General features: G+C 32.8%; 1 protein-coding gene across 1 annotated transcript; it reads left to right on the top strand.

Annotated features, from left to right (window-relative positions):
* The first annotated feature begins 247 nt into the window (after positions 1-247).
* On the top strand, positions 248-23,673 carry LOC141481627 (venom serine protease-like). Its single transcript, XM_074173475.1, has 9 exons — positions 248-403; positions 3,351-3,589; positions 6,412-6,538; positions 6,988-7,112; positions 8,426-8,624; positions 8,793-8,993; positions 15,084-15,254; positions 19,187-19,330; positions 23,594-23,673. The coding sequence occupies exons 1-9, from the start codon at positions 400-402 to the stop codon at positions 23,614-23,616; spliced, it is 1,233 nt and encodes a 410-aa protein (XP_074029576.1). The 5' UTR covers positions 248-399; the 3' UTR covers positions 23,617-23,673.
* Positions 23,674-25,998: the final 2,325 nt, after the last annotated feature.

Here is a 25,998-nt window from a genome sequence, read left to right as displayed (position 1 = left end):
CAACTCGATTACGTCATGGATTTTCATCAAGTATCAGCCAATTTCATCTCATATATACAGTTTTGCAAAAGACAGAAAAGTAATTTCTACTCCAGATTTGATAAAGTTATTGAAACATTTTCCCAGTACTACTTATCATTTTCAATACCCTGTACGTTGTTATTTCTCGTATTACGGATATCGCTAGCTAAAACCCGGCAATAAGTTAATTTATTTGTCGCAGATAAAAAAAATCAGCTTGAACAATTATCCTCTCCCCTCCACTGAAGATAAAAAAAATATTAAAATTAATATTGACAATTACTACTATCGTTTTGGTGTTTGAGTCGTGCTGTGGAAAACATTAGCAGTTATCAAAAGAGTATCAGTAGGTTTCAACTTACTGACAAACACTTGGTCATGGGTGAGTATTGAGTTTATTTGATTTTCGTTCGTCTACAAAAACATATCTTTCAATGTAAATTTTCGAGATTTCCATTAAACAAAAAATTGAAGATTAGAAAATATATAGAGACCCAGTACTTTTTCCAAGAAAATTTATTATTGAATTTTTTATCACTTTTCCATTTTCATCATTCTCAGATATATTCTACCTAATCAACAAGTTCAAAAACATGAAAAATAGAGATAAAGGTCCTAAAAATATGAGCGATAGCTCATACGATTCGGAATCACCTCTAGAAAAAATTTTTTGAAGGATTTTGTTGTAGGTAAAAAATTGCAATTGTTATTAACAAAATAAGATTTAAAAGAATGGTATTCAGTTTTTTATTAATAACTCAAAAAATAATAATATTCAAGCAAATTTGTAAAAAATTCGATAAAGGGGAGGAAATTTTTGATAAAAATGTCTCGACTCCTGAAACTCTATTTCCATTATTTATAATTTCAATTTGACGTCTAAAGAAATAATTTTCCATAACATAAAATGTCATTTTGAAAATTTGAAAAAATCTAGTATCTTCTTAACACTTGAATGAATCGCGTCCCGTAGAAACAAAGTTTTATCACAATTTTTCAAAAAGTTATTCAATTGTTAAATAAATATGTTAATAAATTTTTTCCCAATCTCCGTTGGCATAAATAATGGGATGAAAGGTATGAATATTTGGCCTATAAATATTGAACTTCGTGGATCCTTTTTGATATATATACTTCATACGATCCTACGATGAAAGTTCATAAAAATTTATTAATTTGTTAATTATGATTTTTTATAACTATTGCAAAATGGAACATCTAAAAATTGTTGATGAATTTTTTATTTCGATTAATATTTAGCTATGTCTGTTTTTACATTGAACAATGGCAGTTATTAACATAGGATATGAATTTTTTACGTAATTTGTTTATTAATTTGTTTTAAACAAATAGAGAAATTCAATATTTTTGAAAAAATTTTTTTTGCTGATTTGTTGTCTGGAGATAATTATATGATTCGAAAAAAAAATTTTGGTAATTTTAATTTTTAATTGTTTAAAATCGATTTTTTTATATTTCGATTGTTTAAATGATTAATTAGGGAATAATTTTGCTTTCAAAAATCATAATTTACACTTTTGAATAGTTTGGCAGAAAAATATTTATTATTTAATTGTTTATTAGTTCAAAAATTTGTTATAAACAAATATTGACCAACGTTATATTTTTTTTTCTGAAGCTGTGATTAGGAATAAATGTCAGCTGGTTGTTTTTGAATGCTGCATTTCATTCTTGGTGGCAGCAAATATATATATGCAGAAGCAATTTGATTTTATAACAGTTATATTAGTGTTTTTGAATTGTAGTTAATATACCATACTATAAAATAGTTGTGAAATTATAATCGAAGTGACAATATGGTAATGAAAATAAAATAGTATCTGAAAGCATTCCAATAAAATAATTTCATTAAAGCTACAGGAAACAGTAATAAAATAAGCTTGAAATAGTTTTATTTATATCATAAAAATCTAACAGAAAAGTGTTATGAAACTGCTACATAACAATTTACTTTTATAGGAAAATAAGTTTCATAAGTTAGTTGCAAAAATGTTTCTGTGATAATTTCCTGACACTTGCCTACAACTGTATTGTGTTCACCGATCATCTAATATAATCAATTAACATTTTGGAAGTAATTATAAAATAATAATAAAATAAAACTGTTGCAACACCATGGAAATATAAAACAACTTTGGTGGTTGGGTGGTTTCTACACATAATTTTGTATTTTTGTTTAAAATAATTTCAAAATGAATGTTTTGTTAAAGTTGACTCCGAAAACTTACCAAGAGTCGATTTTGAAGTGATCAATGAATTTAACTTGAAATATTTGCAATACTTTGGTACCGAAATGAAGAATGAAAAATTGCAAGGATAGGTGGTATATTTAGTAAGTCCCATTTATTTATATGACATTCATTTCAGACTTTGTTTTTTATCGAAGGATGGAAAGTTTTGATTTTATTTTTATTTTAGCTCGGCCAAGGTAGTAATGGTAAAATTCAATCCAAAAATAAACTGAAAAAATATTTTTCGGAATGTAAACTAATGACACGGACTATGCAACCAAATAGGCACCCGCCGAGACCTATCTTTTACAAAAAAACATTCTTTAATTAGATAATTGTAACATTTGTATTCACACCGAGTTGACAACAATAACAACAAAAATGGCGCCTGTCAAATTGGATCATCAGTTCTGTGAATGGATATTAAAAACCCATACACTTGGCAATTCCGCTCTAGACACGATCAATTTTATTGGTCAACAGACACGCGCCCAATTTAAATTCTTGCTTTTCGAATTGTACTTTTTGATTCTTGGTGATTTCAGTAATGAACGTTTTTATTACTTTGAAAATTGAAAATACCACACAATGCCATATAGAAATTTTCTGAGTAGGGGGAATCATGGCGAAGACAATTGATGACATCAACTCGCCAGGCTTGTGAATTTTTGGATTTATATTTCAGATACTGTAGGATTAGAAACTTGAAGACAAACATGTTCAAGGCCAGTGAGATAACATTTTAACGGTTCTCTGTATTTCAATTCTGGAAAAACATCTGAGGAAATATGTTCCTTGGCAATTCATTATATTGAATAATCAATTCGCTCTCAGTAAAATGACTTGTCCAATTAGTACAACTTTATAGCCTTTGTCGGCTTTCAGAGAGAAAACATCTTTCTTCCTCAATCGTTTGATAATTCTTTCTTTATTTGAGTATTCATCGACAAGTTATATTATATAACGACATGTGATTCATCAGAGTTGTCATCATCAAAAGAAAACCTAACCTATATTACTAGATCTTCAATAGAGCTCAATGAACATTTTTCCTGACTCATTCAAGTTTCATTGCAGGGTTTATAAAAACTACCCTGATGGTTCTAGTGGGTTTTCTCAACCTACTGGGTCCTGCTTTGCTAGTAGAGGCCGCAACGTGTGAGTTTCGGCAAGACCTCGTCATGGGTCAAGAATATTACATTTACAACAGAGAGTATTATGGGAATTATACCCCTTCAACATATTGTACGTGGTATCAGCAGAGTGAACCTGGTACCAGAATCGTAGTATCTTGCGAAGACATTGCTATACCAAGCGTAAGTATGCTACTATTTATCATATATATATATATATATATATATATTATATATTATATATATATATATATATATATATATATATATATGTATATATATATATATATATATATATATATATATATATATATATATATATATATATATATAAGGGAGCTAAGATGATAGATTTTGAATTAATACAGAACTCAAGTTAACAGACGGATATCTACAATATTAGTGAGATTGGTCGCAATTGAGTTGAGTTAAAATTAAAATATGAACGTTGTGATCATGATAAAAACACGTTAGAACTGTAAAATTACAAGACATATGAATTAAGTGAAAGCTACAATATATATACGTTAAATGAGGAATAATCATGAATTTTTTTTTAATTTGAGAATGAACGTGGTGATCTTAGGTTAGAAACACATCACTTGTCAATTTATTAAAATTTTGAAGAAGAAGTAGACTTGGCATTTGCCGCTGGTGCAATTAATCAAAGAGTTACAGTTGCCTCCAGAAGAAAGAGTTTTGTTGTATAATTTTTGTTAATAGGTTGATAAATGAATTTAAGTAATGTCAAATGAGTTGTCTTTGAAGGAATTCCAATTTTTGTCTATAAAAAGTAAATAGGAATTTATTTCACTTAAATGTTGTAAGTCTGTTTTTTTATTCAGACAATTTTGTGATTGCGAAATGTAAGTCATTTCAAGGAATGATCTTTTAGAAACATTCCTCTCTTTGGTCAAAATTTTTACTGAGTTAAAATCTTTATTATAAACATTATTATATTATAAACCATTATTATATTATAAACCATTATTATGAACATGTTCACTAAGGGCACACCTTTCTGGATGAAGTCTACAATCACTTTTGTGTGCAGATATTCTGTCTTTTAATAATCTGGCAGTCTGACCAATGTATTCAGCACTGCAACTTATACAAGGGATACTATAAACCACTTGAGATTGAAATTTTTTTGGGATTTAATCTTTTAAGTTTGAAAAAAGGGAATTAATTGTTGTTAATATAGGTTTGTGTGCAATTTTTATATTATCAATATTTTTGAAAATTCGTGTGAGGTTGGGTGTAATTTCACTGGTATATGGTAAGGAAGTAAAAAGATAATTATTTATCTGAATTTCATTATTATTATTATTGATATCATTGTCCTGACTTAGAGAGATTGAAGAACGAACGTTATGATCTATTTCATTTGGGGACGTGTTAAACAATATCTTGTTTAATAAGGTTTTAGGATATGAATTTTGTACAAAGAGGTTTAAAAGGATTTTGAAATTTTTTGAATGAAAGGACGAGTCCGAAATTCTGATAACACGTTGTTTCATCTGTTTGACCAAATTGACTTTTATTGATTGTTTATGTAGTGACCAATAGTTCATGTATCTACCTGAACTTATTGGTTTTCTGTACCAGTCAATAAGTACGGTATTAGTGGAAGTGCGAATGAGTTTAGTGTCTAGAAATGGAACACTTTGTTCATCGTCTTCCTTTTTGATGGTAAATTTTATATAGGGGTCATAACTATTAAAGATTTCAACGATTTCTGTGACTCCTGTATAGGGAAGGGCAAGGATTATGTCATCAACATATTTTTTAAGAAAAAAAACATGGTAAGGGAGGACATTTAGGACGTTGTCTAACAGGTCATCCATTACATAGTTAGCTAGAATGGGGCTTATTTTGGCTCCCATTGGTGTATCCGTCTGTTAACTTAAGTTCTGTATTAATTCAAAATCTATCATCTTAGCTCCCTGATGATGACAATAACCATTGTCGAAATATTGGAAATATAATGTTATAAGAGTACACTTGCGCTTCGCTGCTATCCCAAATAACTCCAAGGAATTGTTCGTAACTAGTCAGCAAAGACTACCTCTCTCTCTCTCTCTCTCTCTCTATATATATATATATATATATATATATATATATATATATATATATATATATATATATATATATATATATATATATATATATAGATATATATTATATATATATAAATATATATATATATATATATATATATATATATATATATATATATATATATATATATATAATATATATATATATATATATATATATATATATATATGTGATCATGTTATGTATAAAATACATTTATGACAAGTCAGACAAGTATATAAAATAAAATAAACAGTAAAAATTTGTAACAATTTTACAGGGTATATAAACATATTCAAATTGAGTGTGGAGGTTCGGCCAGCATTTTCCTTGCGTCAAAAGTGTGTAGACACACATCTATCAATTTCACTTCAAAATAAAGTATTCATGCATTAATTTCATTATCACAAATTTCAATTTTTTTGAGTTGACCTGTTCAAAAAATAAAAGGGGGGACATTGAAGAAATGCACTGTATATCTTGTTGAAATAATATCTTTCATTCATTAGTTGTATCTATGGTATGAATAAGGACAACATTGTATGTATATTTAGTTTGATCTTCCTCTTGAATATGATCATTTGGTGAACGAAACACGTGTTGAAGTTTTGGAAATAATGGTTTGGTGTTGCGATAAAACTACAGTAATATCTACTATGAAATAGAGGATATTGGCAGATCAAGATCTTCAGATGATGTGGTGCTGCAGGTTTTTCCGGGTTTTCCTGCAGCTGAAAGAGAAAATGCGCCACTGGAGTTAATCTAGTCGCCTCTGAGCGCCAAATAATTTTTGTTGTTGTTTCATTCTTTCATAATTTGTATTACTTTCAATAAAACTGATTTTGTTGCAAAAAATTACTGTATGTATATATCTATATGTATTTATTCATTTTTCTGTATTTCAGTCAACTAACTGTGTAGGTGATAAACTAGCCATATCATTGAATGGTGACCTCAATTTTAGAGACGCTAAAAATTATTGTGGGACCGGATCAGTAAGTTTGGTGACGAATGGAAATAGTCTGGCTGTAGGTGAGGAAAATCAATACATTCATCAATAACTTTCGATTAAAACTTTTCATTTCCCTTCTGTAATGAGAATTTCGTTTGTTTCAACATTTACAATCGATTTCAAATCTTCTCTTTGGCTAGAGGTATTCAATCCATCAGAATTTCATCATGTAATATTATGGAACTTCATATTTCATTGATTAGTTAGGATTTTCACTTTTTACACTTGTATAAAGTTTTTTCAATTGTTTGTAGAAGGTAAAGATACTCAAAACAAAACTGAAAACTTTCCTTCGACATGCTATAATGACTTGGTAGATAGAATTGGAATTCTATTTGAAACATACTGTTGTATACTTTGTTAAGCGATGATCACTTAGGTGGAAATCAGGGGAAAATAGGTATAATTAGTCATTAGTTATCAACATATAAATCAAGATACAATATACAGGGTATGTTATTTTATATAGGACTCTTCGCAACGTACAATTCAAAAGGCGGAAGATTCATATGTACTCTGACAGCAATTCAAAATCCGGATGTCACAACTACACCAACACCACCTTCAGTGTGCGATTGTGGCTTGAAACAAACGGTAAGCAAAATATCAACGCTAAGAAAAATAAACAGGGCTCTACAACAAAGCATTTTTTTCAAATAGTTTCATCTTCCAAATTATTTCATGCTTTCGTTCAATTGATATAGTTGTGACTAATTTTTTCTGTTGAATGAAAATATTCATGGTAATGATAACAGATGAATTTCATTCACGAAAGTAAACACTTCCTATTATTTATTTATTCAATACATCCAGCAGGCCCAGAAGCCCATTTGCAGGTCTATACAATTAGAATTATGATAATTATTATTGTAAGATCAATTTTGAAATGAAACGGAGAATCTGTTTTTGAATTGTTTGAACGGTAGAAAAAATATATCCGCACTAGGAACACTTCTAGATATTGTGGTTATGGGAGAATGAAAACGATGCAGTGTATTGGACCGGGATATGAAATGTGCTACAGAATCTAGATGAAATACGCGATACACTGAATAGCGTTTGAGACAATAGAGGCGAGAAATCTATCTGTCTATGTATTATTTTGTATGGAAAACACATATCGCGGCTTTTTCTGTATTTTAGAATGAAATGCCTTAAATTCCTTGCAGTTGCGTATCAAGAAACCCAGACTTCTCATTGAAGTTGATATTACATTCTGAAAATGATTGGAAAACATGAGTTTTTGATCAAACAAAACCCCCATATCGTTTGATTCCGTGATTCACGTCCTCCTGTAATGTGAAACAGTCTTCTTCATCTTGCATTTTACGATATATTTTCATGTCATCTGCAAATAGCAATTTATGACAAGTGATATCATGGGCAATGTCATTTATAGATAGTATGAATAATAACGGTCCAAGATCAGACCCTTGTGGGACACACGAACTCGCTACAAAGCAGGAGGATTTTATACCCTCACCTTCAACATAGCTACTTCGGTCGGGTAAATATATGATTTCAGGAGCAACTGAATATTAGATGATATGCCAAAATTTGACAGTTTCAAGATAATCAAGTCAAGCCTTGGCTTCAATAGTATTTTTTTCGCCAAAAAACAATGCTGTATCAACACGCGACAATCCTCTTCAATCAAAGTTCTATCTCCCAAACTAATAGTCCAATAGCTGTGAAATTTGTGCGCGTATATTTGAAGGTTAGGAGTAACTAATCATCATTTGGATTTAATGCTAGTAGCCCATCTGTGTGTTAATCTATGAGCTTTTCAGGCCATCTAGTATTTTCGTAGTACACCTACTTGTATGATTGAATGAAACAAATGATTCTAGTTGACCTACGTTGAAAAAAACATGATTTGATAAAATGCAATTGTCTTTTTTGTCCAGTTGAGGATCGTAGGAGGAAACGAAACGTTGGTCAATGAGTTCCCCTCCATGGCCGCATTGGTGGACGTTCAAGTTGTAGATGTTATTTGTGGAGGAAGTATCATTTCGAATCGATATATAGTAACTGCCGCTCACTGCCTTCTCAACGTACAGAGGGAAAATTTGGGTATTCTTGTTGGAGACCACAGTATATCTTCAGGTAAATACTAGAAAAATAGCTTGTGAAAACAATCTTCCTTGCAAAGCATCTCAAATTTTGTATGACATAATATATACTTTGATTACATAATCTGGCAAATATCTTCAGAAGTATTTTAATTGGCGTTTTTCCGTTTTTCATAACCGTGTACAATGTGAAATCTTTCAGGCACTGATACAGTTGGGGCAGCCCTCTATAAAGTATCAGCCTGGGAAATGCATCCAAATTTCGACGCCAAGAGCCTAGTCAACGATATAGCCTTATTAAGGACCACTACGGATATCCGTTTTGGCCAACACGTGGGCCCAGTGTGTCTACCTTTCAGATACACGACGTTCAGTTTTCTTGGACAAACTTTGACTGCAGCAGGTAAGCTCTTTTAATGTTTGTTTGAAGGTGATTGACAATGTTCCATGATGAATTTCACTAGTTCGGACTTCCATTGTCTACTATATAAAATGATTTGAAATCCCTGAAACAACTAAAAAAGAAGAATTGAAAATGAATAGCTGAAAATAACAATTATATTAACCAAAATAAACCTGAAATGAAATAATAGTGAAATAAAATACAAGTAAAGATAAAACAATTGAATGAATAAAAAAATGAAAATGAAGAAATGAAAAAAGAAAATTAAAATAAAAAGTCACGTTAGTTCACGACGTTTCGATTGTTAGTATCTACAATCGTCTTCGGGTGATGACTGGACTGATTCCTCCGAGAGATGACTATTTATAGATCGTTCGAGTACTTTCACTTATCCCCGCTTTCCATTTTCCGCTTCACTGGTTCCGTGGGAGATGACCGTTTTGGCGGGAGTTGGCCATTTTTCGCTTGATGATGGGTTTCCATATGTTGCATATTTCTACGCTGGCTTGGCTGAATACGTTGTTGGACAACATGTATGCGGCTTCCTTGAATTTTCTCCTAAACCAATGTTCCTCTCTGTGCAAGATCTCTGCTTGGGACCACTCGATGTTGTGTTGATAGGTCCAAACATGGTCTGCTATTCCTGATTTGCTGGTTTCCCCTCGCTGTGTGTGTTTCTTGTGCTCGGCAATGCGAACATTCAATGGCCTCTTAGTTTCACCAATATAGGATTTCCCGCACTCACAGAAAAAGCACTCCAAATCATACAGAGAAAGCTATGTTTTTTCGGAAAAGAAAAATCCTAGTTCTATTGTCCTCATAAACAACTTGATTTAAATAATAGTCCTCTCCTGAACCTATAATCCAGATCCCAAAACCTACATTATATTGAAAGCTTTGTTATGTTCATGGATTTTACAGGTATATGAAACGCAGGTACCGGGTATCAGGTATATCAAATCATTTATGATAGAATAGGCAACATAGGTATAAATTACTCAGATTTAAATGTAATCAGTTAGTTTTGAAAATGGTGTAATAGCCGAAACCGGTCAACAATAAAGAAATATAGTGGAAAATAGACAAAAGTGTGTGTTTGTAATGTATCCTCAGTGAACATGAATTTCCACTAAATAAACAAGTCGTCAATCGAAGAAGCGACTCTCAAGATGAATGATTTTTTCACGTGATCGTAGAACCAACAGTACATAATAAGAACTATTCCAAAGAGATTTTGATATATTGATGTAGTTGTATATTTATGTTGAATTCAAAGTCAATTATTGAATCTGATTTGTCAAAACGAATCAAGTTGTTGATTTTGGAAAGATGCTTGGCGAGACATTGAATATTGCTGTGAACACAAAACTGGGAAACATTCTGGAACCTCGTCTCATAGTCTTTTATAATATGCAAGTATGTTCAACACCCATGTATGTGTATGTACACACATACATATACAAAAAACCCTTACTGATATCCACACTCTTCGAAATTTCCATTATTTTCCTAACTTCCCAATATTGAAAAAGTGAGAGGAATATGGATCTTAATTAATGTATGGCTCTTCAGCTTCCTTAAAGAACGTTCCCTGCAGTGAGTGTCGATGGATATCCCTCGAATAATTTTACTATCAACGATAGTGTTTCCCAGGATTCTATAATATCTCCAACTCTCTCTCTATTATACAGGGTGTCCCTGGACTACCTCTTTTCCTCTCGGGAATGTATAGATGGGGTCAAAATATCACCAGTACTTCATATAACTTTTTTTCCTAAAAGTCTTCGTTACCAAGTAACGGGCCCTCGAAGTTACAAAATGAAAAATGTTTTTCTTTGATAACTTTTCAAGTGAATATTCAAAATCATCCAAATTTTGGTAATTGACTAAACAAATAAATTCCGTCGATGAGCTTTCATGCAGGAGTCAGTTGTTTTGCTACAAAGTCAGGAACGGACTACCCCCGATGGTCCACACCCCAAAACTTTGAAATGACAGATATTTTTCAATATTTTTCAACAAAATAAGGTTACTTGGACAATTTTATGAATAAAAGTACTCGTGTGGAAAGTCGATCGGAGCAACGAGTCTTGATAAAAATGTAGTTCTACTCGTCGACATCAAACCCGCTCGTCCACCATTATTTGAAATGAATAATTATCAAAACAGAAATAATAATGATAACGTTAATTCAACAACATTTATAACAGGAATAATACAAAGTATGCCAAAATGAAGTCGTAAACAAAAAGTACAGTACCTATATGGAAGTTTAAGTCACAATTGTGATAGCAGATATTTTTTCAAAAGAAATATTAAGTTCTGTAGATTCGTGGTGTTTTTAAACTAACAAGCTACTCTACTATGAAATATCGAATTCATTCCATATTTTGTATGTATATAATACGTGTGGAATAATCACGTTTCGTGTTGACCAGTTATCTGAATCTCATGAAACTCAACATTCGAATGTTTCAAATTCTTCTTCACAGCTAAACTGTTGAGGAGTTTCACTGATAATTATAATTTTATGGGAGAAATTCTTTAACACGAATCTAAATTTAGCTGAAAAAACGCACATCGGAAAAAATATTTACTATACTAATAAAAAGCAAACGAATGAACTACAAAAACGGCTGCACATGATCAGGTGAAAAATATCCAGGGAATAATTATGTTCCATTTCTTTCACAGATGTTGACAAAAAAACCTTTTAGAAAGTTTTGATAAAAAATGAGAAACTGGAATGCGATTTTGTTTTGTTGAGTGGTGCGTTGTCATATGACTATCATTGTATTGTCAATATTCTATAGGATATTTTGAATTTTTTTGATATGGCCGAACAGTTTACATTCAATGAATATGCAGATATGCATGTATTTTATGGACGAGCATTTTGTAATGCTGCAGAAGCTCGTCGTCTGTATTCCGAGCATTTTCCCAATCGAACGGTACCGTCAAGAGAAACATTCGAGCGTGTCGATCGCAGCTTGAGGGAGACAGGTATGTAATAATTGATAATTGTTTTATTTCGATATTATTGTAGGTACAGTTTTGCCAAAACGAGGTGGTGAGGGCGCTCCTAGGACTGTATGTACCGTTGTATTGGAGGAAAATATTTTGGAAGCCGTCGCTGATGATCCTTCAATGAGCATCAGAAATCTATCAGAACAGTTCCATACATCCAAGTCCACTATTCATAGAATAATTAGGGAACAACTGCTCCACCCATTTCACATCCAGAAGTTACATGCCATGACACCTCAAGATTTTTCAGCACGACTGGAATATGCCAATTGGTTCATGGATAGGCAAAGAGAGGATATGACTTTTATTAATCGAGTTTTATTCACTGATGAAGCAGGTTTCTGTAGAGATGGAGTTATCAACTCTCATAATCTCCATATATGGGCCGAAGAAAATCCCCATGGGATATTGCAAACCAAACACCAACGGAAATTCAACGTGAATGTTTGGGCTGGTATCATAGGAAACCATCTTATAGGACCATTCGTTCTACAGGACCGATTGAATGGAGAACGTTATTTGGAGTTCATTCAGAACGATTTGAATGGACTTTTGGAACATGTTCCATTGCAAACCCGAAGAGATATGTGGTTTATGCATGATGGCGCTCCTCCTCATTTTAGTTTGATTGTGCGTGACCATCTGAACCATATTTTCCACAATAGATGGATTGGTAGAGGTGGGCCATATTCATGGCCATCGCGGTCTCCGGATTTAAATCCATTGGATTTCTTTCTGTGGTGGCATCTAAAAAGCCTTGTTTACGCTACACCTATTCACACAAGAGATGCATTGTTGAATAGAATAACATTACATTGTGAAGCCATACGAAACGACCCTGGAATGCTATTTCAAGTACAGAGAGGGTGTCTTTGCAGACTAAGAAAATGTATAGAGAGAGAAGGTGGTCATATCGAGCAGTTTCTGTAGCGGATTTTTCATTTCTGTTTGCTCTTGAGGCTCTTGAGTTTCGTTAGTAAAACGTGTTTGCATTATAAAAATTCGTTATGAACATTTTACCTATCATTTCCATTTTCCTTAAAAACTAATATTTTCGAATAATGGTAGACATCTCAGGATAAATGTTGTTGAATTAACGTTATCATTAGTATTTCTGCTTTGATAATTATTCATTTCAAATAATGGTGGACGAGCGGGTTTGATGTCGTCGAGTGAAACTACATTTTTATCAAGACTCGTTGCTCCGATCGACTTTCCACACGAGTACTTTTATTCATAAAATTGTCCAAGTAACCTTAATTTGTTGAAAAATATTGAAAAATATCTGTCATTTCAAAGTTTTGGGGTGTGGACCATCGGGGGTAGTCCGTTCCTGACTTTGTAGCAAAACAACTGACTCCTGCATGAAAGCTCATCGAAGGAATTCATTTGTTTAGTCAATTACCAAAATTTGGATGATTTTGAATATTCACTTGAAAAGTTATCAAAGAAAAACATTTTTCATTTTGTAACTTCGAGGGCCCGTTACTTGGTAACGAAGGATTTTAGGAAAAAAGTTATATGAAGTACTGGTGATATTTTGACCCCATCTATACATTCCCGAGAGGAAAAGAGGAAGTCCAGGGACACCCTGTATATCAACGACTTATTGGAAAAAAACCAAGAATCCAATATATTTCTTTGCTGACGACAGTTTCGTCATTCAATTTGGATTCCAGGACATCGGCGGCGGATGCACATCTAGAAGTAATTTCGAATTAAGGTTAAAGTAACCAATCCACATAAACCCAGGCATTGGTTCTCTCCAAAAAGATAAATGTCTCACAACCGGATATAATAATTTCAGGTCGGACAATTCCACTTTCTGCTTCGATAAGTTTGTTGGGGGTTAAAATGGAAACCCATATGTTTTGGCATAATAATGTCGATCGAATTGCAGAAGCCGCTTCTCAAATGCTTGAACCAGAAAACTACATACCTCAACAACTTTTGATTCTTTATAAAGCTCAGATAAGACCTTCTTTGGAGTATTATTCTCATGTTTGGAGCTCCGACCCTAAGCATTCCCTGAAGCTACTGGATTTCATCCAGAAAAAAAACCATCCGTCTGTTTGTAGATATAAAATTCCCTAGTAACCTTGGTATTCTGGAAAATCGAAGAAATACCCATCCATAAAAATGGGAAAACAAGCGATGTTACCAACTACAGACCAATTTCAATAATATCCTGCTTAGCCAAAATTATGGAAAAGGTACTATATACAGAAAAGGTTGAATACGCTCCTTGAAAAATTCGAAATGTTATCTGAATGTCAATATGGCTTTAGAGGAAAAAGATCCACCCAAGATCCAATAAGCCAGCAATTGGTATTTTCTTGGACCTAACAAAAGCGTTCGATATCGTCGATCACAATATACTGTTAAACCCATTGGAAGATCTTGGAATAAGGGGCAAACCACATGATCTTTTTTTTAGTTACCTCTTTAACAGAAAACAAGGAGTAAAAATATCCGAAAAAGTCAGTGTTGAACGAAAAGTAACTTGTGGTTTACCCCATATATCTGAATAATCTCTTCCTTATAAAAACCCATTTAAAAATCCTCAGTTTTGCGGACCCTACTCTAATTTTGTGTACCTAGTGACAATAATTGATATGACTTAAAAATCAAATTTGAACAAGATATGTATGAAGTTAAAAAATCAATTTTAAAAAAAAGTTCATACTTACCCTTTAGTAGCTTTTACGTTAACTTACCAAAATACAAACTTGTAGTATCTAAAGAAGCCGTGATGAAACCTGAAAAAAAAATCAAATACTTGGGTAAAATAATAGACTACCAGCTCAGATGGGACCACCAAATTAAATACATGTATTCTTTACAAATTCAAAAAATTCATTGGTATTCTGAATATAAAACAAAGAATGAAACTCCTTTCTCAATACAAAAAACATAGATGAGAAAATAAAATGGATAAACCACCAACATTTTTTTGGAAATGCCAAAAACCATGGGTTTGTTTCGCATTTTTTTGAACCTCCGAATAATTGTATGATTATAGCAGAAATACTCAAATATGATACTATGTATTTTTTTCTACAGGTTGGGGTCAAGTATTCTACACTGGACCAAAATCTGATGTACTTCTGAAGGTCGATCTAGGTGTCACTTCTAATGAATGGTGTGCCCAAGAAAATTCTGGTAATGTCATCACTGGTGGGCAGATTTGTACGTTTGCCCCAGGAAAGGATGCATGTCAAAGCGATTCAGGAGGTTAGTGAATGTGTAATCTGAAGAGTTTTCTCATATAGCCATTTTTCACCTATATACAAGACGACTATGTTATCAGTATGAGGAGTACTAGTTTTCTGGCAGATATGTGCATTTACTTGGGATTGGTGAATATTTCAAATATTATAGAACGTATAATAATGATAATAATAGATTTTATTGCCCAAGACTACAAAATAGAATCATGACAGATTACAAACTTAAAATACAAACTTATATGGTAATCCGGCAAAAGGCAGAGTTCGGTCTTGTCGGTAAGGTGAGTTATCGCAGATGATATGGCAATTATCTACAAAAGGAAAACATGGACATATTTGAAAACAACAACCGAACAAGACCTGAGTAGTGTATGTGATTGGTTCAAATACAACAAACTAATAGTCAATACTTAAAAAACATATTATTTGCCTTTCACATCTTATCCAAATCACCTTCCAAACTTGGGAACCCTGGACATTGGAGACTACTCTCGTATAGAAGAAAAATATCACTCGAAATATTTAGGAATAATAATTCACAACACAACAAAGTTTTTGTTTCGGGGTTGAAATTAGATGATTTTAATGTATTTCCACGTGTCAAAACCGAAAGTGACCATAAAAATTATATATTAGCTCTTGTTTTCAAGATATAGTATCATTATATTATATATATGTATATTGAGTTTTCAACAAATGAAATATTTCATCACCAACAGTTGGTACACATGTTTGTTTACATAACACCCCTCTCATCAGCTGTTCTTAAGTAGTAAACATAACCTATGTGAGTTTGTCAATTGTACGCACGTGGTTGCTATTGAAATTATCGTGTGAAGTTGATTTTTAAATTAATTTAAGTGCTGATCTGAAATGCCTCGAAAGTGTGTGAATTCTGTCGATAGCTTTTGCTATATATGCGGTGAAATAACATTTAAGGCTCAGAAACGTAAAATGACACCTATCGTTAAGACAGCCTATGAACATTATTTTGGTGTGAAAGTTGGGGACCAAGATAAATCATGGGCTCCTCATATATGTTGTAATTCTTGTTCCGTCATATTGCGAGAGTGGCTGAAAAATAAAAACCGGGCAATGGCTTTTGCAGTACCTATGGTTTGGCGTGAGCCTACCAATCATACAGACGACTGTTATTTCTGCTTAACTCCTCCCATTAAGCAAGGTTTAACTATGAAGAAAAGAGGAACGGTTAAATACCCTAATCTCTCATCTGCTCTTCGGCCTGTACCACACTCAGACAATTTGCCAGTCCCTTCTCCACCCCAAAACTATGAAATTTTAGAGGAAGGTGATGAAGACTGTTTAGAAGGAGCAACCCATCCTTCTACATCCTATGACCCTGATTTTGAGGTAAGCGATAGGTCTAGTGATCCGCACAGAATTAGTCAAGCAGAGTTGAGTGACCTTATAAGAGATCTTCGCTTGTCTAAGGAAAAGGCTGAGCTGTTAGGGTCAAGACTACAACAGTGGAATCTTCTAAAACATGATGTGAAAATATCTCAGTACAGACAGCGTCAAAAAGATTTGCTTCCTTTTTTTGAGAAAAAAGAAAACCTCGTAGTTTGTTCTGATGTTAATGGTTTGATGGACTGCTTGAATTTGGATCACACTCCATCTGAATGGAGACTGTTTATAGACTCTTCAAAACTAAGCTTAAAAGCTGTACTTCTGCATAATGGAAATCAGCTACCCTCTATTCCTATAGGTCATGCAGTTCACATGAAGGAAACGTATATAAATATGAAAACACTTCTCCAATCAATCAAATATGAACAACACAAGTGGCACATCTGTGGTGATCTGAAAGTCATTGCTATACTCCTAGGAATGCAATTAGGGTTCACCAAGTACTGTTGTTTTTTGTGTCTGTGAGACAGTCGGGATAGAAAATCTCACTATAAAAAAATGAACTGGCCTACACGAGACCTAAACCCTAATGAGAAAAATGTAGTTTACGAGCCTCTTGTAGATCCTAAGGATGTTCTCCTTCCCCCATTACATACTAAGTTGGGACTAATGAAAAACTTTGTGAAGGCCACGGACCAGGAAGGACAAGCTTTTAAGTACTTGAGAGCAAAGTTTCCCAGGTTGAGTGATGCTAAAGTCAAGGAAGGCATCTTTATTGAGCCTCAAATCCGTGAAATCGTAAATGATCCTGCTTTTGACATGATTTTAACAGGAAATGAAAAAAGAGCCTGGGAAGCCTTTAAGGGTTTTTAGTTAACAAAAGAGATGATAACTTCACAGCATTGGTTAAAGAGCTTCTTCAAGCTTACCACCAACTTGGATGCAACATGTCCTTAAAAATTCATTTTCTTCACTCTCATCTTAATTTCTTCCCACAAAACTGTGGAGCTGTGAGTGACGAACATGGAGAAAGATTCCATCAAGACATTGCCTTAATGGAACAGAGATATCAGGGCCGTTGGAATGAAGCAATGCTTGCAGACTACTGCTGGTCTGTGTGTAGGGATGCTCCAGAAGTGTTTTATAAAAGACAAGCTAAACGACAGCGATCTTACAATGAATCGGATGGACTTAATTGAAATTTGGTGGTACAAACTTTTTTTATTTGTCAAAACACTAAGAATAATGTTTTTTTTTTATTAATTTTGTACTTAAAATATTCTAAAATAAACATAACAATATTGTTTTATGTACTTTCACTTTTCACGTATAGTATAACTACTCTTCAAGATTAAGTACTGTGTATCTCAAAAACCAGAGCTAATAAAAATTTTTCATTGTTATTTTCGTTTTTATCACCCCAAAATTAGTAGAAATTGACTAATTTAGTGTAGGAAACATTCAAAAAATATTTTTTTGTTGTGTTGTGAATTGATAGACACTTGAGATGGGATTTACATATCGAGCAAGTGAAAAATAAATTAAGAGGTCTACTCATAAAATTCAAGTACTTATTGGAATTCTTGGATATGAAAAACTTAAAAAAACTGTACAATCTCAGGTTTCTTACGGAATCTTAGGTTAGGGAAGTGTAACAGAAAATATTATACATAATTTGAGTATCATACAAAAATGGATTCTGAGAATGATTTTGAAGAAGAACATAAGATATCCCAGTGACAAGCTATTTTCAGAGACCAATGTTCTTGATACAAGACTAATATTTTGTCAACGAATTCTAATGTATATCCGTGAAAATAAAACCGTTATAAAACTTGAATAAAAAATAAAAACATGAAAGAAAAAACAACCGGTCAACGCTCAGCAGAATATCTTGCACCAAGAATATACAATTTACTGCCAGAAAACCTCAAATTTATCGAATGTTATAACTTTTTTAAATACCGCGTAACACAATGGATGAACACTTTAGATAGAAACATATTTAATAACTTTATAAACCTGAAGTTTCTAACACAGTTACACTCCAAATCACCCAAATACGACTTATAACTGACTATGACAACCCACCTACCAAAATAAGACACCAAAACCCTAATTTGACAATAATAACAAAAAAAAACAACGAAAAAAAGAATTATGAAATTAGTTTAATAGTACCTGTGTAAATATTTCGATATATAATTATTGTTCTAATATTAATGATAATTATATGTATAACTGTTGTATCTTATACTATATAAATATTATCATCTATATCACGCACAAGCTCTAAAGCTGCATGTTTATTTTTAAAATTGGATAGCATTTTTTTCTTTCTGTATTTTTCTATTTTTAAAAATAAACACTATTATTATCATTATTATTTTCCGCTATCGACAAAATGGATCGGAGTAGTTGTATCAAATTTTGTGTAAAAATAGTAGAATTAAGTGCTCACAAACTTGAAATATTAACAGTGTCATACGGTGATTGTTCTCTGGGTCAAAGAAATGTTAACAAAGCGGCGACAAAAAAAATTTGCACGCTATTTTCTGGATCTTACAGGTCCTCTATTTTGGATGGATACTGCTACAAGAAGACTTCAATTGGTAGGAGTGATTTCATATGGGCTAGGTTGTGCAACCGCCAGACCAGGTATCAATACAAGAGTCACCTCCTACGTTTCTTGGATAGTTTCAAGAACGACAGGTGAGATATTCAGTTTTTATCAACCTTCTTTGAGTATTTTCATCTTTCACAATCTGTAAAATATGAAAAATTTAATGGGGAATTTTATACTCGAAAAGGCGAACTTTCAGTATACCCCGATAAAATGGTTGAGGATTTCGCTGCAGAGGTTTTCAGTGTCCCTATTTTTCGTTTGAAGGCCGTCGGTTTTTGGAATTTCTTCCCGACATTTCGTTGGCACAGATGGCTAGCCTGAATTTATCTTCTATCGGAGGTCAGCTTTTCCAAAAACCGACGGCCTCCAAACCCGAAAAATAGTGAAGTGATATTCCGATGAGTTAGTTTGAAATTCAAAGTAATTTTCACAGTTAAAAATGTTCTCTTCATCATTAACTTATCGTTTTTGATAATTTTGCCCAAAGGCAAAAAGAGCAATACTTATTTCAATATGAAAATTGAGAAATGAAACTTTCTGATTTTTCACTTCTTTTATTTGTAAATAATGTTCCTGCAATTTCGTCCTATAAGGACATTTTCAAACAATTACGATGAATTGAGAATAAATCATAATGTTAGCCCTTATAACTATATTAATCTATATACTAATATAAAATTGTGCAAGTTTGTGAGGTTGTATGTATGTATTTTTGTGGCAATTTCACTCCCAAATGACTGAACGGATAAAACTTGTACAGCTTATACATCAGAATAACGTTTAGGCTACAATTTACAGAGGTTTTGTGTAATTTTGATCACAATTTGACGATAAGTATTAAGTAAATCGGAAAAATTCTTGCTCCCTGAGAGCTATCCTCACAAACTTTATGCATTTATAATATTAGTAAAAGTAGAATTAGCAGGATTACCAAAGTATTTCATTCTGATCCTTTCAGTTTTTTTTTGCCGATGCTATTCAATATTGTATAAATGGGTATAGTCTATCCATTCCCAATTGGAACGGCAAAAAAAGATGAGTACAGTCATAAACATTTCTTGCCTGTGGCCCCTAGTCGCCCAGATAATCAGTAAACGTGCTATCAAATGTAGTTGAGAAGTATAGGCTCGGCTAGCTGGACTGGCTGAATATTAATTTTTGTCGTTTCACAATATTTCTTTATCAGTGCCGTGTGTTCGTGGGGTTAGGTGAGGTAGTGAGTGGTTTTGCAAACCGATTTTTGAATACTTTTTCTAGTGATCAATTACCCTAACACCAAACTGATATTTTTGCACTCGACGCGCGTTTCGCTAACAAGTTTAGCATCTTCAGGAGAAGCAAATTGATACTGAATATAAAGACCAGGGTTAGCTGTTTATATACCTAAATATACAAATTAATTTGTCAACAATAGATATGGCTTTATGGAGACCTTTTGAAACAAATGATAACATTACGTGTGAGAAATCTGTGTCAATCGACAGGGATCCGGAATTTGAAAATAAGGACTTACATGTTCAAGTTCAGCGAGTAATTTTAAATATTCATGAATGCTTGAAGAAGGAAAACTGTCACACTTCACAGAATGCTATTGTGAATAGAATATGCGAGTTAACGAAACTATCTCGTTCGACAGTCCTTCGAGTCATTAAAATAGGGGATGTCATTGACCATGCAACGAAACGAAAACAATAGAATAAAAAATTCGCAAACGTTGATGGTGCTACAAAAGAGGTGATTCGGCGAACAATTTATGGTATATACCAAAAAAATGAAATTATTTGGTTTAAATTACTCGACTATCCCGATTACAATTACAAATATTTAGAAACTCCACGAGGTGTCTTGTTGTCTTGTGGTTTCAAATTGAAAAATTGGACAAACGGATGGTCATAATGGAATCGACACGCATTGTTCAACTCCGACAAGAATATTTGCGGCGAATGAAAAGCTACCGAGAATCCAGCAGACATATAATCTACCTCGACGAAGCTTGGTTTGACACCCATAATGTTGTCAAAAATGGCTGGGTAGACGAAACCAAGTATTGTGCTTTGAACATACCTTCTTCAAGGGAAAAACGTGTTATAATTTTGCATGCCGGGAATGAAAGTGGTTTCGTACCTAACGCTTTGCTTCTGTCGGCCAAAAATATAAAAGATTCGTCTGCTGATTACCACGAAGATATGACTGCGGTTTTATTCGAAACCTGGTTCAGTGAGCAGCTTCTCCCAAATATTCCTTCAAACTCGGTTATTGTTATGGATAACGCTTCGTATCATTCTCGGTTATTGACTACAATACCAAACAATAACACAAAAAAAGCAGATATTGTTGATTTCATGCGAAATCATGACATGGAAATACCCGAAAAAATTCCAACGAAAAAGGTATTACTGACGACCATAAAACAACGTAATTTCAAAAAAGAGTATATTATTGATTCGATGTGTGAAACACATGGTCATATTCTCTTACGTTTTCCTCCATACTATTGTGTGTGTTCAAACCAATTGAAATGGTTTGGGCCACAATGAAAGAAAGCTTGCGGAAATGTAATCAGACACCGACTTTGAATGCTGACAATATAAGGCGAGTGGTGAATGAAGTAGGTAATGGTGATGTGTGGAAGAACTGTGTGGCCCACGTTATAAAAGAAGAGAACAAATATTATGTGCAAAGTTCCATAAATCCGATCGTTATTCAACCCGATGATGATTCCACCTCATCGGAATATAGCGAAGAAAAATTTTGATTTTTCTAGCAATTTTGTGGGCCTCTATCATTTTGTAAATATATTTGTAACAAGATTTCGGTGTGATTATTTGTGTTTTTATTGTATTTTACAGTTTTCGACTCGGAATCAACTACCTTGAATTTCGAAGTTTTTCATAATTATTACCCATGGTGGAAAAATTCAGTTGAGATAACTTTTTCATGGATTGATCAATTGCTAAGATTGTAAGAATAAGTAACTGAAAAACTACCACTGAAAAATAATTTGCCGACGCCTATGTCGGCATATTATTTTTTGCTGTTCCAATTGGTATTGGAAATACTATACTTGGTGATTGACAGATACTCTTATATTAACGTACAGCCAAGTTACTGACCCTAGAATCTTGAAATTTTCAAGTAGGTTCTTTGTAAACAAGAAACGATATTGAATTTCCGGCAGTTGAAATCTGCCTTCTTCAGAAATGGACAAAATTCAAGTATATGTACAGTTTCTCCTTTTACTGATTCTTTTTATTTCTAATCTTGTTCCAGTCAACTGGATGTTCACTGTCTAATTTTAAAATATGTTCTGACAGTTTTGATCCTGTTAATTGTCTACTTCTGATGTAATCTCGATGTTCATGGTCGAACCTAATGGTCCCGTAGTTTCACCAATATAACAGCTCCTCAAAAAGTATGACTAATCACAACGTTTATCAATGGGGAATGTTCCTCAATTTGGGTTATTACAGCAAATGCAAGTTTGAACAAAATAAAGTTGAGTTTGATTCATGGGTTTTTCAAATTCACTTCGAAAAGTATTCAAATTGATGTTTCAAATGTTGGGTTTTGATTTTTAGAGGAATTTGTTTCTAATTCACATATTGGCAACAGCGCCTATATCAAATTGAAATAATTTATACGTACCTAGATATTTTACTTTAACAAAAGGAAAAGTATCTTTATAAATCAACAATTAAGGCAAAATATAAACTATAGTTCAATACCACCTCCACAAGCCACGTAAACAACAGTTGTTTTGTTATTTATTTATATAGAGGAAGATAGGTTAGGTGCAAAAAATGCCATATGTCACAGAATGCCTCGGAACTCGGAACATAAGTAAACAGAACAGCACGCCTTTGAAATATGTCATCTATGTTTGTCTCATACAGGTAACAGATTCATTGTCCTTTATTAGCTATAACCGATGTTGCCAAATGGTGAAATCGAAACGAATGCCTTTAAATGTTGAATGCATTATTTCATTCCTCTTTTTTAAGTATTTAAATGATTTTTTAAAGAAAAAGGTTGAAATGATAAGTTTGAAATTCGTTGTTTTAGAGGTTTTTTTATGAAAACTACTTGATTTTCGTCAGGAGGAACATTCCCCATTCTAAGGACGTACGAAGTCCGGTTAGAGATCAAGTAGCTCAAACGAAAGTAAAACCGTTTGCACGAATATAAGAAATCTTAGTTCTCCAAGTGAATATTATATAATTTATTTTTCATCTAATGCCCAAATCTCCATTGGATATTCTTTGAGGAAATGTTTCAAGAACAACAATAACTGTTTTTATAATTTATCTACTTCTGATCTGATTGAAAATAAAAATATTTCTATTTTTCAGATGCCACATATTGCATCAAATGAAGAAACAAGAGCGATATTCGTTGTATATACATAGTTTTAAAATAAAGTTTATCAGTATATGGTCTGTTTTTTTAAGCTGCAGGCAACCAGGGATGCAATTGAACCCAGGTTTGTGTTTAATGAACCCTACAAAATACAAATGAAACAGAACGCAGAGTTAGATGATACAAATGCAATAGTCTGGTTCACATGTACTCAATTTAGCTCTTTTTGGTGACATTTTTCAGCCCTGTCCAAAAATTACAACCAAGGTGTCATTCGCTTCGTATTTTTGCCTAGAAAATTTAAGGAAAGGTCCGAAAACGCGCCGATAAAAATTATAAAAGTTATAAACAATTGAGTGAAAAAAATGGGGCTTTAGTTTTTTCTTAACATCTCGGAAAATTTTCAAAATTTTGGAAATTTGAAAAAAGATTTAAAAAGATCAATGAATTTGCGTAAAAAAAGTCCCGACTCCCGAAACTGTATTTCGATTATTTATGATTTTTACAGAGCCCTGAAAATAGAGCCAAAAGCGGATAGTCTGGCTTCCGCGCGCCTTTCGTCACTCTGACATAAAAACAAAAAAAATTATTTAAACATATCAAATGTACATATTGAGGAATGAAAAAAATCATGTAATGTTGGGATATATCAATAAACAATAATCCGCAGTCAAAAAATTTTCATCCCAATTTTAACGTTAATTATAAATTTGTTAATTATTAACTTTTTCTGAATTAAAATTCAATATAAAAATCCCTATAATTATTAAACTAAAACCCTGGAATTTTTTTCTTTTGGTGAAGTTATCTCTAATAGGCAAAAAAATAGATTACCGTTGGCAAAATAAAAAAAATTGTTATTTTCTATTTTTTTGATAACAATTGAAAATTATAATTTTATAAAAAATATATTACGAATTTTTTTTTTATTTTTCATTGTGTCAATGTCTCATGGCTAAAAACTAATTAATAATATTTTTTTTAAATTTTTTACAGCTATTATTAATAAATTTATTGTAAACAAATACATTGTTTATAAGCAATTCGAAATTTTTTTTGCATTATGTTAATTGAAAACAATCATGATTTTTATTAAAAAAAATCTTTGTTGCTAAACAATGCGTTTGTTAATTAACAATCGTTTTTTGCAACTAAATATTAAAATTAAGGAACCGTTTTTTTTTTAAATCATAAATTACATTGTTCTTCAAGGTTCTGAAAAAACTGTTTTTTTCATTCTTTTTTTAATTGTTTATTGAAAAAAAAATTGTTGTAAACAAATTATTTTTTTTTCAATACTTTGTTCTATAATAAAAGTAACTATGTGTTTTTTTTAATTTATTCTATTTTTTATAAATCTTTTAATATTGTGATACCTTGATACTTGTCTTTTTCATTCGCTCCTTCGCTTTTATAATTATAATAACTTTTAAAGTATTGCAGTTATGACAAATATGCTTCAAGTCTTTTTTGTTCATTATGAATTTATCAAAAATTTAAGCCTTTTACAAAAGTTGTAGTCCTATAGTCCAATAACGACAATTGCGGAACTAGTCAAACGTCACACCCATGGGCGACCCTAGGAAACTGGCGATGACCAGGAAAAATCTACGCTTAACAATAGGATATCTAACTGGCCACTTTCAACTAAGGAAACACCTCCACAATATGGGGTAGTGGACGCACCTCTATCCAGGATGTGTGAACAGGAAGATGAAACTGTCAGGCATGCGAATGTCCGGAGTTATCGTCAATAAGACACTGTGTGTTCGGCGAGTCTTGGCCTACACCTGCCGATATAAGTGAGATATCTCCCAGAGAACTGCCCACCTTCCTGGAAAAGACAGGATGGACAATGAACTAGGAGGACAACTCCTCGGGAGGATGCACAATGGAACACATGTGGCCCAAGTCTGAGGGCCTACACTCATCCTTTCCACTTTACAGATACAGACAGATGGTCTGTTTTACTGAAAAATGCCCCACGACTATCAAATATGAAAGATAAGAAGAATATGTTTCCTTGTAGTCAACCTACTATAATCTAAGGTAATCGAAGCTATGTCGATAGACAATCTACTGGCATGATAAAAAGAACAAACTGAAGAGTTTAACCCGAAAAGTTACAGCTAAATGTAAACCACCACTGCCTACAAGTTGAATTATCAGCGGAAGAAAAATGTGAATGGAAAGAAATTCACATACTTAGCTTTCTGTAAATCGTTTAGGTTCCGTATGCAAAAAATTTTCTTCTGAAAACGTCTCAATCGGAAACAGGCATACTACATGGGCTGAAAAGTTTCGGGTCTAACACATAGATAGCGCTAGTGTCATTGCATTCACCTTAATTACCTTGAAATTTCATGATATTCTACGCATGAGTTTGTGAGTTATTGTG

Source organism: Leptinotarsa decemlineata, unplaced genomic scaffold (assembly GCF_025532065.1).
Source record: "Leptinotarsa decemlineata unplaced genomic scaffold, Ldec_3_MD MMD2_tig00000251_RagTag_RagTag, whole genome shotgun sequence".
In the NCBI taxonomy this organism is placed as follows: domain Eukaryota; kingdom Metazoa; phylum Arthropoda; class Insecta; order Coleoptera; family Chrysomelidae; genus Leptinotarsa; species Leptinotarsa decemlineata.
The sequence above is the reverse complement of the archived record's forward strand: the minus strand, read 5'-3'. Positions and strand labels throughout refer to the sequence as shown.

Excerpts from the sequence above, each read along its gene's own strand:
- LOC141481627 (XM_074173475.1), top strand. Across the intron at positions 8,625-8,792 it reads AGACCACAGTATATCTTCAG|GCACTGATACAGTTGGGGCA; the intron begins GTAAATACTAGA and ends GAAATCTTTCAG. Across the intron at positions 8,994-15,083 it reads ACAAACTTTGACTGCAGCAG|GTTGGGGTCAAGTATTCTAC; the intron begins GTAAGCTCTTTT and ends TTTTTTCTACAG.